Source organism: Aythya ferina (genome assembly GCF_964211825.1).
Source record: "Aythya ferina genome assembly, chromosome: 19".
Classification (NCBI taxonomy): domain Eukaryota; kingdom Metazoa; phylum Chordata; class Aves; order Anseriformes; family Anatidae; genus Aythya; species Aythya ferina.
Window position 1 is genome coordinate 2,571,794 of NC_140309.1, and position 13,191 is coordinate 2,584,984.

At 47.4% G+C, this 13,191-nt stretch overlaps 1 protein-coding gene across 3 annotated transcripts in view; it reads left to right on the forward strand.

The window, feature by feature from the left end:
* CALN1 (calneuron 1) overlaps positions 1-13,191 on the forward strand; it is a 192,388-nt gene that overhangs the window by 111,356 nt on the left and 67,841 nt on the right. For all 3 annotated transcript variants that reach the window (XM_084492997.1, XM_084492998.1, XM_084492999.1), the window contains one exon: positions 2,147-2,290. In XM_084492997.1, the coding sequence (XP_084349123.1) occupies positions 2,147-2,290 (144 nt within the window). The remainder of the gene's footprint in view (positions 1-2,146; positions 2,291-13,191) is intronic.

Genomic DNA, 13,191 nt, shown 5'->3' on the forward strand with positions numbered 1-13,191 from the left:
AGTGTAGATATTGCAGATCTGGCACAATATGCACTGAGAGTAATAGGATTTACCCTTTGTGCATCAGTGGGCTCTTTTGCTGGATTAAAAATTGATCATAGCTCATCCTGATAGCCACAGCTATGATGAAGATTTAGCAGGACGTCACAGAGGTGCCCTGGCCATGGCACATCACCAGGGTGTTGCACATAACAGAGAGCAGCTTACATGAACTGGCATAGACTTTGCTAAGGCACTGGAGTCTTCAAGGGAGGTGGTGAACTTTGATGGGAGGTGATTGAGAAGCAGCCTTTAGATTGTAAAGTTTTAAATAAGGTGTTAGCAAACACATCACTCAAGTAATTTCCTGGTGCTCTAGGAAGCTTCCAGCTTTTTCCCATGAAGACCAAAGAGCATCCCTCCGTTATCACTGGGGAACAGAGGGAGGTGGTGTGATGGACTCCATGGCAGGACCAAGAATGTTTTCTTGCCTTTGAGGCTTAATGCCTGACCTACCCAGAGCTGGTCGGGCGTTTTTCATCCAATCTGTTTTCTGGTAAAGAATACATTATTTTTTAGTTTTATTCTCCTGCAAAACCTGCTAAGCTTTCCCTCCTACTTCTCCAATGAGATGCTTTCACGTGAATGCTAAACTCCTCTGAGCAAAGCTGCAGAGAGCCCCACATGGTGGTTTCCCACACATCTTCATTCTCTGCTGCCTCTTGACCACCCTTCATCTCTCCCAATACACCCTCCAGCAGTGGGATTTCCACAGCCTCTGTCTTAGCATGGGACAGGGGCTGTGTATCTCACCTGGGAGGCACAGTCTGTGGAGGGGGTGAGGACATCTCCAGGTGATAATTTGTCCCAACATCCATGAGACTTCACTCATGTTTGCCCCAGGGCTGTGCAGGTTTTATTGCTGGGAGGGGCTGTGGTGGAGGCACCTCTGCACTGATGAGCTGCTCTTTTTTGCAGGCAGCACCTGCGATAGGTAGGCAGACAATACCTTAAATAACTAATAATAAACATATCGCAGCAAAGGTCATGAAGGGCTGACTGACATGTGGTTGCCAAACCAATTAATTGTTGACTTTCTTCTCAAAGGATGTAATAATAAGGCATCTTGTGTTTTCCTCTCCACAGCATGATGCAGAGACCATTTAACCAAAACGAACAATTCAGTGCCTTTTTCTCTCCCCACCTCCAACCAAATATTCTCAAGTAAACATGCTCCCAGCTGGCCAAAATGTTCAAAGTGCTCTGCTTGGCATTTGCAAGTCAAAGCCACTTTATATGGGGAGCTCAGTGGTGGTCTTCAAGTTACGAGACCTGTGAGAAGTGGGAAAGGCGCGGAGCTGTTGAGGTGGCAGACTCGTGTGGTCATTCACAGGGGTATGCAAGGGGATAACAGATATTAAATGCTGAGGAGGGGGGGAAGGAGGGGAACACACCAGAATTAGGAATCAAAACAAAGTCAGATGTCAGAATCTGAGCCAGGCTGAGGAAGAATGATGGAAGTGATTCCTTTGACACTGTCAGCATTTTATTGATCTGAGGCTGTTTATTGCTGAAACAGTTGTAAATTAGAGAGGAGCTAGGAAGAGGAGGGAGAGATGGAGAATGCCCTGGTACACTTTAAAAGATGTACACCTGCATTTTTTGGGCAAAGGAGGACTCAGTTGCAGAGCCCTGCACCTCTCAGGGGAGGCAGTCGGCACCCAACTGCTGCTGTGCACGTAGTTGTGTAGGAAATGTCAGGGCCTGGTATGATGTGCAGTAATTTTGTCTTGCAGGCATGCTGAGCGGCTTGGAGAAGGGCTGCTGGAGAAGCCCCTGGGGCTGGGGTGTGCAGGGGGGCATTCCAGCAGAGCAGGATGGCTCTGGGGGCAGATGCTTCAGAAAAGAAAGGAGATCAACATGGAATGAATACATAATTTTGCACAGAAAATAGGTAGTGTGAGCATTGATGCTGTTGTATAAATCTATCTGCATACAATGTGAGTGTATGCACCCATGAACATATGATTACCTTGACTCAAAATTATCAAATATGTCACATCAACATTAAAAAAGGCAATATATGCTGCTGCTTTGTCCCCTATGCACAGGTACATTGACCAGGAAGTCGTGCACCATAATAACTCTTCTTCCCTCTCCATTGCAGAAATCCGTGAAGCTTTCCGGGTGCTGGACAGGGATGGGAATGGCTTTATATCCAAGCAGGAGCTGGGCATGGCGATGCGCTCGTTGGGATATATGCCCAGTGAGGTGGAGCTGGCGATTATCATGCAACGCCTCGACATGGACGGTGAGTACTCACTCTTTGTTCTTCTCTGTTACCAGCACAGGGTGGCTTTCCCAGTGCGTTGCAGCCCATGTGTGGGGCTCAGAGAGCTCATGGTCACCGAGGAACGTCTTGGGTGGACGCTTGGGTGAGGTGTTGCCATCCACTACAACAAGTAAAGATGAGCACAAGCCATCCACCTCCTGTACATACACCTGCCTCTCAGGCAACCCTTGACCCACCTTGACCAAACCTTGAACCATTGAGCCATAGAATCATTGGGGTTGGAAAAGACCTCTGAGATCATCTCATCCAACCATCACCCTACCACCAATGTCACCCACTAAAAAAACATGTCCCTACACACCATGTCCAACCTTTCCTTGAACACCTCCAGGGACGGTGACTCCATCACCTTTCTGGGCAACCCGTTCAATGCCTGACTGCTCTTACTGAGAAAAAATGTCTCCCATTTTCCAACGTGAACCTACCCTGGCACAAATTGAGGCCATTCCCTCTAGTCCTATCACTAAGTATCTGCGAGAAGAGGCTGACCCCCAGCTCCCCACACCTTCCTTTCAGGTAGTTGCAGAGTGTAATGAGGCCTCCCCTGAGCCTTCTTTTCCCCTTACTAAACACCCCCAGTTCCCTTAGCCGTTCCTCACAGCACTTGTGTTCCAGACCCTTCACCAGCTTCGTAGCCTTTCTCTGGACATGCTCCAGGGCTTTGATGTCCTTCTTGTAGTGAAGGCCCAAAGGTGAACACAGCAGTAAAGGTACAGCCTCACCAGCGCGGAGTACAGTGCGACGATCACCTCCCTGGTCCTGCTGGCTGCACTATTCCTGACACGAGCCAGGATGCCATTGACCTTCTTGGCCACCTGGGCACACTGCAGGTCATGTTCAGGTGAACATCAACCAGCACCCCCAGATTCTCTGCACATCTTTCCAGCCATTCTGCCCCAAGCATGTAGCATTGTATGGGGTTGTTGTGGCCAAAGTGCAGGACCTGGCTCTTAGTTAGAAGAAGATAAAGCAGCTTTGTCAACCTTTCTCTGCAAAGCTGAAAATGTTCTTTTGCAAGACCGTTGTAACCTTTCTGTGCTTGTTCCTGGGCAGCACTTGGCCCAGTGATGCTTACTGGGACATGACCTTGGCACCCAACAAAGCAGCATGGTCCTACGGCCTCACTGCTTCTTGCAAGTAAAAGATGCTGTGGATGGGAGCTGTGCTGTGTCGTAATGAAGTGTTGCTGGGTTTTGAAAGAGAAGTTTAGAAGGGTGGAATAATTCTGAACAAAGTCCTGCTGTGAGAGCTCCTTGAACGATTACAAAGAGGTAATAAAAGAAACAGAACCCACCATTTACTGGAGCTGAGAAATGCAGCATCAGGACGATGGAGCCAGGGGGGACTTTTTAACTGCTGCAAAGCTACAATCAGAGCTGATCGCAACAAGCGGGCTGTCTTTAAAATGTCCTTGGTCAGAGCAGAAAGGGAAACCTTCCTGGTGCAAGGAGGCTGGGCTACAAATCCAGCCTCCTCCCTCCCTTCTACAGGCAGATGTAGCAGGGTGGAAAAACTGAGGAAAGGTAAATGAAATAATGCCAAAGCAAAGCACACTGGATGCAGACCTGGTCTGAGGGGGGATGCGCAGCATGCTGATGTGACACTGGCATCCTTGAGAGACCACTGAAGAGCAGAGTCCATGGGAGGTGGTGTCAGCTCCAACCTCCCTGGAGACATCAGAATTGAATACCCCTGTGAGATGCAGGGTACAACTGTATTCATCAGGCAGAGGAAGGGTGACAACCTCCTTGAGGGTGTTTAGAGGCTCTCCTAGGCAAGGAGAGCAAATAATGCAAAATCTGGCGGATGGAGATGATCAGTTGTTGAAGTGATCTCATTCCTGAAAGAAAAGACCCAAAAAAAAAATATTTAAAAAAAATCACTTTTAAAAGCATTTTCTCCAGAAATGATTGTTTGCACCTTGTTATGTTCTGGCCTTTCCTAGCAGACCAGGTGATTTCTCTTTAGACTTTGCAAACGCCAGACTCAGTGTGGTGCCAATTCATGGGGTCTTTTACTAAAACTCTGTGTTTTTTTGGAAAAAGAGTGCTGTGGACTTGGCTGCCAGTTCTGATTCATCTCCAGTTATTCCCTGACTCTCAGTCTCACAGACTGGAGACTTTGGCACTCCTCCTTGTACACTCCTAGTGTGCAGGGACCTGTAAGCCGAGAGGTGGAGTTAAAATGTAGAGTAATGGGCTGCAGATGGAAGGTGTTAAATTCCTGTTGGAGGTCTTTCAGAAAGCTCGGTGTGTTTTCTGCCAAGATGGGGAGTGATCTTCCATCTTCCAGCTCAACAGTTACTACAGGTCCAAAGATTCAGTCCAGGGGTGCTGGGTCCTGTTCTGGGTCCCGTGTCTCAGCTGCCTGCTGTTGCAGTGATTTGGGCAGGACATTTGGGGATGGGACCAAATCTGTGAAATGTGAAGGTCAAATGGGCCAGACACTAAAACAAGACTGGGTAATGGGAAATTCCTTAGGCACTGAGTGAATAGGGGAATATTATGTGCAAGATTTGCCTTGCCTGCAAATTGAATTAATGCTATACAGATTGAATTAATATTACGTAGCTTATGGCTACTTCTCCAATGGATTGTCTCGGAATGTTGTCTTGTCATATCCAGACTTTTTTTCCATGTTTTAGCTTGAAATACACAGTGTGAACCAGCAATAGCTTCCTCCTTCCTCTCCCACTGTGTGAGAACATTATTCAGTAGCAGGGCTTGAACCCAGTGAGCTCTGGGGGGTGTTGTGCATGCCCTGCGCTCCCAGGGACAGCATTACCCTGCCTCCTGTATACTCTTCTTGGGGGCTGCTGAATTTTTCCAAGGCTTTGGCACAATACTGGGGGGGTGGGGAGCTCAGCTGGATGAAAGGCCCCACTTAAGGATGAGTCCCCAGGGCCAGGAAAGCCAGGGGGGAGGCAGTAATCCTCCTGCACTTCCCCAGGTACCTGATGTTACAGCAGGTAGTGTGGCCAGACAGACGCTTCTCCACACAAGGCTGCTGCCAGTGTCTGCTAATAATGAGGTAATACGATTGGCAGTGGTTTGTATTTAATCTGAACCAGCCCGAACAGACCTAGTACAAACATATGGTTTTCGTCAGAAATTACCTTGGGATTGCATTCGTGTTGCAGGATGGCAGAGTATCTGCCGTGGCTTATTTAACTGATGGGCTTCTAATAATGAGCAATTGGAGCTGGCCTGTTTGGTTTTCGTTGCTCACTGTTTTCTGTGGGGATAAGGAGGGAGGCTCAGGCATCTGGGTCAGGCTGCAGGGTGGAGAGACCATTGAGGTGTGGGAGCTGCATGGCCTCGCTGTGCTGGACCAAACATGTTGCACTGTATGCTGGAGTGCTTTTGTGGTTGTGCATGAGCTAATATGACATGAACATTTGGCACCTGTATGTCACCAGCCAGAAAGGATCTCACTGAGCTTGGTAAACAATGCAGGGCTGAGCTCCAGAGCTGCCCAGTGACAGAGCTTTTGGGGCTGAAGCTTGCAGCTTTTCAGTAATGCACAGAGAAGCTCCAGATCAGAGCAGAAATGGAGGTGCATTTCATAATTCATTGCATTTGAAGGCAAAATTTAGTTGGTTAGGAAACACTGCTTGAACCTGAGTGAAAATGGCAACTGCTCAGCTTGGATCTTGCTAAGAATGCCTTCAGAGATGTCTCAGGGTTTTAATGCCTCCATGAAGGTGATGAGTGCTGCCATCACCCTCCCATCACAGATGTCACCCCAGCAGCCTCTCACTTTGCCTCTCACCAGGGTACCACTGTGTTACTGGCATGGAGGGATCGCCTTCACGGGTTGCCTTGATGCCAAGGCGCTGCTTGCAGTGTTCCCCTTCAGTCTGTTATTCTCCCTAGAGGTTTCTTGTTTTACGTCCTGACCAAGCCAGATCTGTCTTTACTCATGGGAGCAAATCCTGCTCTTGGTGCAGTGATACGTGCAGCAAAGCACAGACCATGTTCCCCGAGAAGCTTCCTGACAGCAGCTGAAACCAAAAGGGAAATTTGTCAGGCATCTGATTACCTGACCTTTGTCTTTGTGTCATGAATTGTTCGCTTTGGCCACCACTTAAAAATTTTCTAAATTGTGTTTTGTTTTATTATGATTGGCTACATCCCTATTATACTGACTGCATTCTTCCGATGGAAAATAAGCCTTTCGTTTCCTTCTTCTTCTGCTCCTCCCTTTTCTTCTCAGCTCTGAGTGGGGGACAGGTGGAAGCATCCTCTCTTTCCCCACGAAAATTTTAAGAGCCACGTCAAATCCCAAGGGATAATTTAATTTCAAATATTGCAGGTTCCATTAAACATGGATGTGGTGATGTTGCAGACATGCTGGGCTGTGTCTCAGCCCTGGCAGTGACATAGTGGAAATGATAGTAATGAGTGAATGAATTTGTAGAGCTTAGGGATATGGTTTAGTGGAGGGCTGTTAGCGTTAGGTTGGAGGTTGGACTCGATGACCTTGAGGTCTCTTCCAACCTAGAAAATTCTGTGATTCTGTGATTCTGTGAGTGGATTTGCCCACGGGGAATGTCAGTGGGGTGATGCTAATGATGCTCAAGAGCTCTCAAATGTCCTCCAGGGCCCAGAGGATACTCCTGTCCATCGGGATTATGGCGATGAGGATTGGTCTATGCCACAAAGCCTATGGCACATGGAGAAACTTGGGTTCAATGCCATGGCACAGCAAGGCTGCCACAGGGCTGGGGGAGAGGGACAGAAGTTCAGCCAAGAAACCATAAGATGGGTGTCAGTGTGGGTTGGGGCTGGCAAAAAGAACAATATGCATTTTCCCGTGTGTGTGCAATTACAAACTCACAGCAAATCCTATGATAAGAAACAACAGGGATGGTCGTTGAATATTCCCAAGAGGCTAACCATGTGGATGCACACCAACTTGGCTTTTTTACCCCAATAGCCGGGGTAAATTTGGCCTGCTGGGGCAGGAGATGTTTCATCCCCGCGCTGCAACAGGAGATGAGCAGTAGGAGCCTGCGGCAGCATGGGGCAAGCCCTTGGCCTGCAAAGGCTCAGCCTCCCAGCTGCATCTGGCATCCCAGCACGGCTTCCACATTGCTACTGAATATCTAATTCTTGACTGGTCTCACCGGAGGAAGGCAGGCATCAGAGGCCAGAGTATCCAATGCATTTCCTAAAAACACTTTCTCCACCCTATTTTCCAACTCGCCATGGTGTTCTGCAAGGTGTGCTTCAGGCAGCTGGAGAGGACGGCAGCTGCCACTGGGGAAAATAGTATAGCTGGCATAAAAACTGAATTAGGGAGAAAAACGAGAATATACTTGGAATATTTCAAGGTCTCTAGAGAAAGCTTATAAATCATCAGAAATACCCTTCCGTGAACTACTGGGAGAGGCTGTGGCATTGCTGTGATGGGGGAGATTAAGTACCAAAATAGAAAAGAAGGCAAAGGGTTTTTTAATGCAAAAATGCCTCTGTTTGGGAAGGAAGGGGAGGAATAGTGTTTCCATTGCTCCGAGCATGATTCATGTTAGACCAAAGCTTTGCTTACATCTTAGTAGAGGTGGTGCATGACTGTTTGCCAGCAGAAGGTTGTTCAGTATAGGTGGGCACCTCTCCAGCGTGTTGTGCCTTATGGGGACATATTGTTTGCTTTTCTTGTCTGGAAATAGAGGCCAGATTTTACCTTAGTTTATACCCTTGATTTGCTTCATCCTTAGACATAATTAGGGATTACATGATGTAAACATTGCAAACTATGAGAGGTGCATATATTTCTTTCTGCAATCTGGAGAATGACCTGAAATGATCTGTCAGTTTGTGGAAAGTAAAATATTTTATATATTTATTTGCTGGCAAGGGATTTTTTTTTTGGTAAATTCTTCCAATTGGCAGTAATGCTAATAAAAATGCAGAGAAATGGCACATTAAATGTGTTGCCTTATCCGGGATGCCTACTCTTTAAGCAGACATTAGCAATAAAATAGATTAATGTGTGACTTAAGTGTCAAACTGTTTCGTTACAACATCAGACACTTTTATCTGAGGAATAAAATAAGCACTCAATGTACTAATTAGAGGAGCAGCTGGTTTTCAGTACCCTGAAAAAATAACTTCAGGCTAACACACGACTGGAAAAAAAAAAATCCAGTGTGTCAAATTGTTTGTTATTGTACAAACAGGAAATACTTTGATCAAGCAAAAGACAAGCTGGCTCCATCAGTGTACAAGCAAGCTACCTGTTACCTCTTCATCACATTATGTGACACATCAGCAGTAACAGTGACAATACAGCACTTCTTGTGGCATTCTACCAAGCAATTAAACTTAAAAGAAATCCCAAATTCAAATTCTGAATATTCCCAAGCTGCTTTTTGAAGTCTTTTTGTGGACCAATAAATTTTAGAGGGGGGAAGAAGATAAAAAACTATACATAGTGACCCTGGCAAAGCAGTTTCCGAAGGAAGGCAGCTCTCGTGGATGTCAGGTCTGAGCTACAGCCAGCTTCAGGCAGCCCCGTGGCTGCAGTGGGGTTGCAGTTTTGTTGCTCTCCTGTGCTTTGCCTGCTACTCTGGTGCATGCTGACACTTGCTGTCATCCCCTTTGGGAAGGGAATAAACTACACCAACCTAACTGGGAGGCATCAAGGGATGGTGTCAGAATACTAGCAATCTCCCTAAAAGTTCTCTGAGCTGTTGTGTCACTGTTGCTCTGGTTTGGCTGCCCTCGCTTCCCTGTGCCAGGGAAGGGACAACAGGATACTCCCAACTCAACTGGGTACTCCCCCAGCTCCGCATGCTGGATGGTGCCGCAGGGATGGGGACAACTGAAGGGCATGAACAGGGAGAACTGGAGAGAAAACAAATCTCTCTTAATTTTTAAATGAATGCTGAGCTTTCCACTGCAGCCTGCAGGAGGGGTGATGATTTGCTTTTTGATGATACATGGACAAATGTTTTCTTGTCTGGAAGATCAGCTAGCAATGCCCTGTGTGGGACAATGATGGCATGCAGAAGCTGCAAAGGCTAAAAACATTCTTCTCTCTCTTTCTTTTATGTCTTCGTCTCCTCCTCCCCTTCTAGCCAGGCTGGTTGTGGTAAACCAGAAACAATTTCCATGTTAAAGTGCAAAATTAATAGAGAAAGAATGGACAGGTTGTTGCAGACTTTGGGCTTGCCCTCTGTACTCAGAAGCCTGTGATTTTTGTGTATGAGAAATGATCTAGCAGCATTTCAGTGTGCTTGTCCTTTAATGTGTGCTGCTGAGCTGGGAGACTTGGTGGGTGAGATGTATTTGATGTGACTTGTCTTTATTTATAGAGGCCACTTTCTCCATGTCTGCTCTGATTTGTAAAATGGAGATTATCACATTATGTGTTCTCACTGCAAAGAATGAAGAGAAATTATTGTTGCTGGTGGAGCTAGTCAGATTTGCAGCTCAGTACTGGGAAGAGGTTCATAAGTAATATCAAAATCTGTCTTCGACGCAGTGCATGCATATGCTACAGGGAGCACACGCATTCCTCTGTTTTAACAAGCCTGTGATTCGTAACTGGCCGTCTTGAAGTTGTGCAGAGCTGTCTGATAGCTGCCATGATGCACGCAGGGATTGCCTGGTGAGCAAAACTAATTAAAGTCTGGTGTAGACAGGATGTGATTTTGCTCCTCTTGATCCACTTGGCAAAGGGATCGACTGGTTACAGCTTGCAGGATGCAGAAGCCTTTGCAGTTCTGCAAAGACCTGAGAAGGGAGCCCTTGTGGCCCTACTTCGGTGTGCCTTTGCATGGGGAGAAGGTCCTGGAGGGGAGAGAGCAGGGCGGGGGGCTCAGCAGGGCAAGCCCTAGGCAGCAGCCACGCACTGCCTTCCCCTGCAGGACAGCTAGCACAGGGCCAGTAACTGGGTCAGCCTGTGGCTTTCTGGGGTCACATGAAGCTGACACACTGCTCACATGGTGCCTGATGGATTTTATTTTTTTTTACTGCAGTCAAAGTCATTGGTTTTGTTGGACTTTTCTCCTAGCATCCTCTTTGTTCTGGTGCTTGCAGTGGAGCAGGAACAGGGCACACCTTCATCCTCCTCCATCAATATGGGCACTTAATAGATTTTTTGGTTTTAGTGAGGAAGCAAACAAGCTCTCTGCAGCTGTTTCCCCTTCCCTGCCAGAGAAGCCAAGGGGCTGTCAGGCTGAACGACTCTCAAGGTCCTTTTCTCAGTGCAGTTAGGGATGCACCCCCAGCTCCATCTTCCTGGGCTCTCTTCAGGCCTTTGAGACACCATGCAAATTTTCTTCTCTGGGAAACTATGTCTGTACAGTTTGCTATTCTTCTATATGTAGTTGGAATTGAACTACACAGCCAGCCCTGCTCAGTTGCTCCTAATACTGTGGGACTTGGAGGTGCCCTTAAGGGAGAGAGGGAGCCCCAGTGGAGACGTTTCATCCCTTCCTTCAGCTCTGGCTACAAAAACGACCCAATAAAGCCATGGGGATGAGGAACAGAGCTGGTAAACAGTAAAAGAGTGGCCAATCAATATGCCCTCACTGTCCCCCAGGAGCAAGAGAAACTAGAAATGGTAGCTTCTATGTGTGCCTTGTTTGGGGATATCAGAGACACTGTGCAGGCAGCCTTGGGGGACAGACCTCCCAGGGAATGCAAACAGACCTCTTTGGAGATAGGGGATGTTCATTGTCATCCTTCTCCATTCAGGGCACATGGTGGCACGGTCCATGCCCGTGGATCACTGTGTTGGCAGGTGAGGGAGGTCAAGCACCTAGCTCTGCCAGTGTCTCCTCTCTGGGAACATTTGGCCAGATGATGTTCTGTGACTCAGTTTCCCCACTGCTAAACAACTGTATGGTTACTGGAGAGGAGCTTTATCGGTTCTTCTCAGCCAAGTTCATGGATTTCTTTTATTAAAACTGTTTTTGAAGTCGACAGTTTTATGAAGGACTTTCCCCAGCTTTGGAAGAAGTTGTGGATTGGGGCTGTAATTAGGGAGGAATTCTCTGGGTCATGCCGGTGGTCGGGCTGTTGTCCTTTGACCTTAACATCTCTGAAACTGAAATGCTCACCTGAGAAATATCCCGTGGATGGAGCTAGTCTGTGCACATCTCTGCATCAGTCCAAGACACAGCAGCAACATCCTCTGCCAGACTGTGTTATCATTGCCCAGGTTACTTTATGGACGCACACAATGACAGAGAGCGGGACAGAGAGTCACTGCAGCTAGCTATTATGAGAATAAAAATAAACAGGAGTGTTGTGTGCGCCTGGGACCCGAGCTGCAAGCAACTAGCTCATTAACTTTAAATATATCACCTAGCTGCACTCTGGAGGTCAAACTCAAGAAAAAAATGTGGGAATACTTATCAGTCTACACACAGCAGATCCTCATCTCCATTTAAATGTGTGCATCACTTCAGTGCCATGGCAGAAAACTTTTCAGGAGGAGGAAGAACAAGATTATCCTGAGATTGGTGAGGGAAAAGACTTACTCAGGAAGAAGTCAGGTGGGATTGTGCAGGGTCTCAGTTTAATGCAGAAGGCACTAAAAGCTGGTGCAAGTTTCTGTTCTGCCCCTAGGTACGGGCAATGCAATCCATGCACATTTTTCCTCTCTCTTTTTGTCCCTTCTCCCACTCTGTCATTCTCCCAGCCTGATGAATATTTAATTACATTCTGCAAGGGAGCTGCTCCAACTGGAGGCTTTTGGACAGACAGCGGTCGACTGAAGGCTGAGGGTCAGGCTCTCCCACAGGATGGAGGGTGCATGGGTTCATGCTACTGCTCCACTCAGCATTTAATTATATCTTCAAAGCTAGAGAGCTCTGGCAGGGCAGTTTGCAAGAGCCCACATGCAGCCTGCTGCTATCAGGGACATGGGGATTTGCTCAGCCTGATTCCCCTCTCCTCTTCTAGATCCAGGCCAGGATCGTTGCTTATGGTAGATCCTGTAAGATCCAGGACAAATGCATCAGGACAAACAAAGGACAGGGATTAGGCTACGTGGGGGTAGTTTGTATTGGTGCAAGGTTGCAGCTGGGGGTGTTTTGTGCTGTGGTTGCCCTCCTTGGTTGACTGGCTGCAAGGCTCTGCCTGCTGGCAAACACCTGCACATTTTCTGCTAAACCTCCTTCAACAAAGGTAACCATCCTTCCTCCCCTTTGTTCAACTGAAGGGAGCTTAGGGAAGATGGAATTGGTTGAAGGATCAGGTGCACAGGTAGTGTTTTCTTCCATCCTTCCAGTTGTGGGGATCAATATTGAAAGGAACAGGAAAACCCAGAAGATCAATACGTGGCTTCGAAGCTGGTGCCACTGACACAGTTTTAGGTTTCTTGATCATGGGAAGGTCTACATGACACTGAGCCTACTGATTCCTGATGGGGAGCATCTTTCTATTAGGGGGAAAAGGATTTTTGCCCAGGAGTTAGCAGGGCTGATTGACAGGGCTTTAAACTAGATTTGAAGGCAAAGAGGGACAAAAACTGGCCCACTGGACCAGTGACCGGACTGCACTCCAATTTTTGAGGAACTGCACACAGGGGAGGCCCTTCAGTCTGCCCCATGAGGGACTGAGTTGAATGACAGACATCTGAAGTGTTACTATACATACACACGCAGCATGAGAGAGAAGCATTTCAGCTCCCTGAAATGCTTGTACACTAAAGCACATAGTGTGGGAAACAAACAGGAAGAACTGGAGATCTGTGTGTGGTCGCAAGGCTGCGATCTCATTGCAGTTACAGAGGCATTGTAGGATAGCTTGCATGACTGGAATCTGTCATGGAAGGCTACGTGCTTTTTAGAAATGACCAGCCAGGAAGGTGAGGTGGCGGAGTTGCTCTTTATGTGAGAGCAA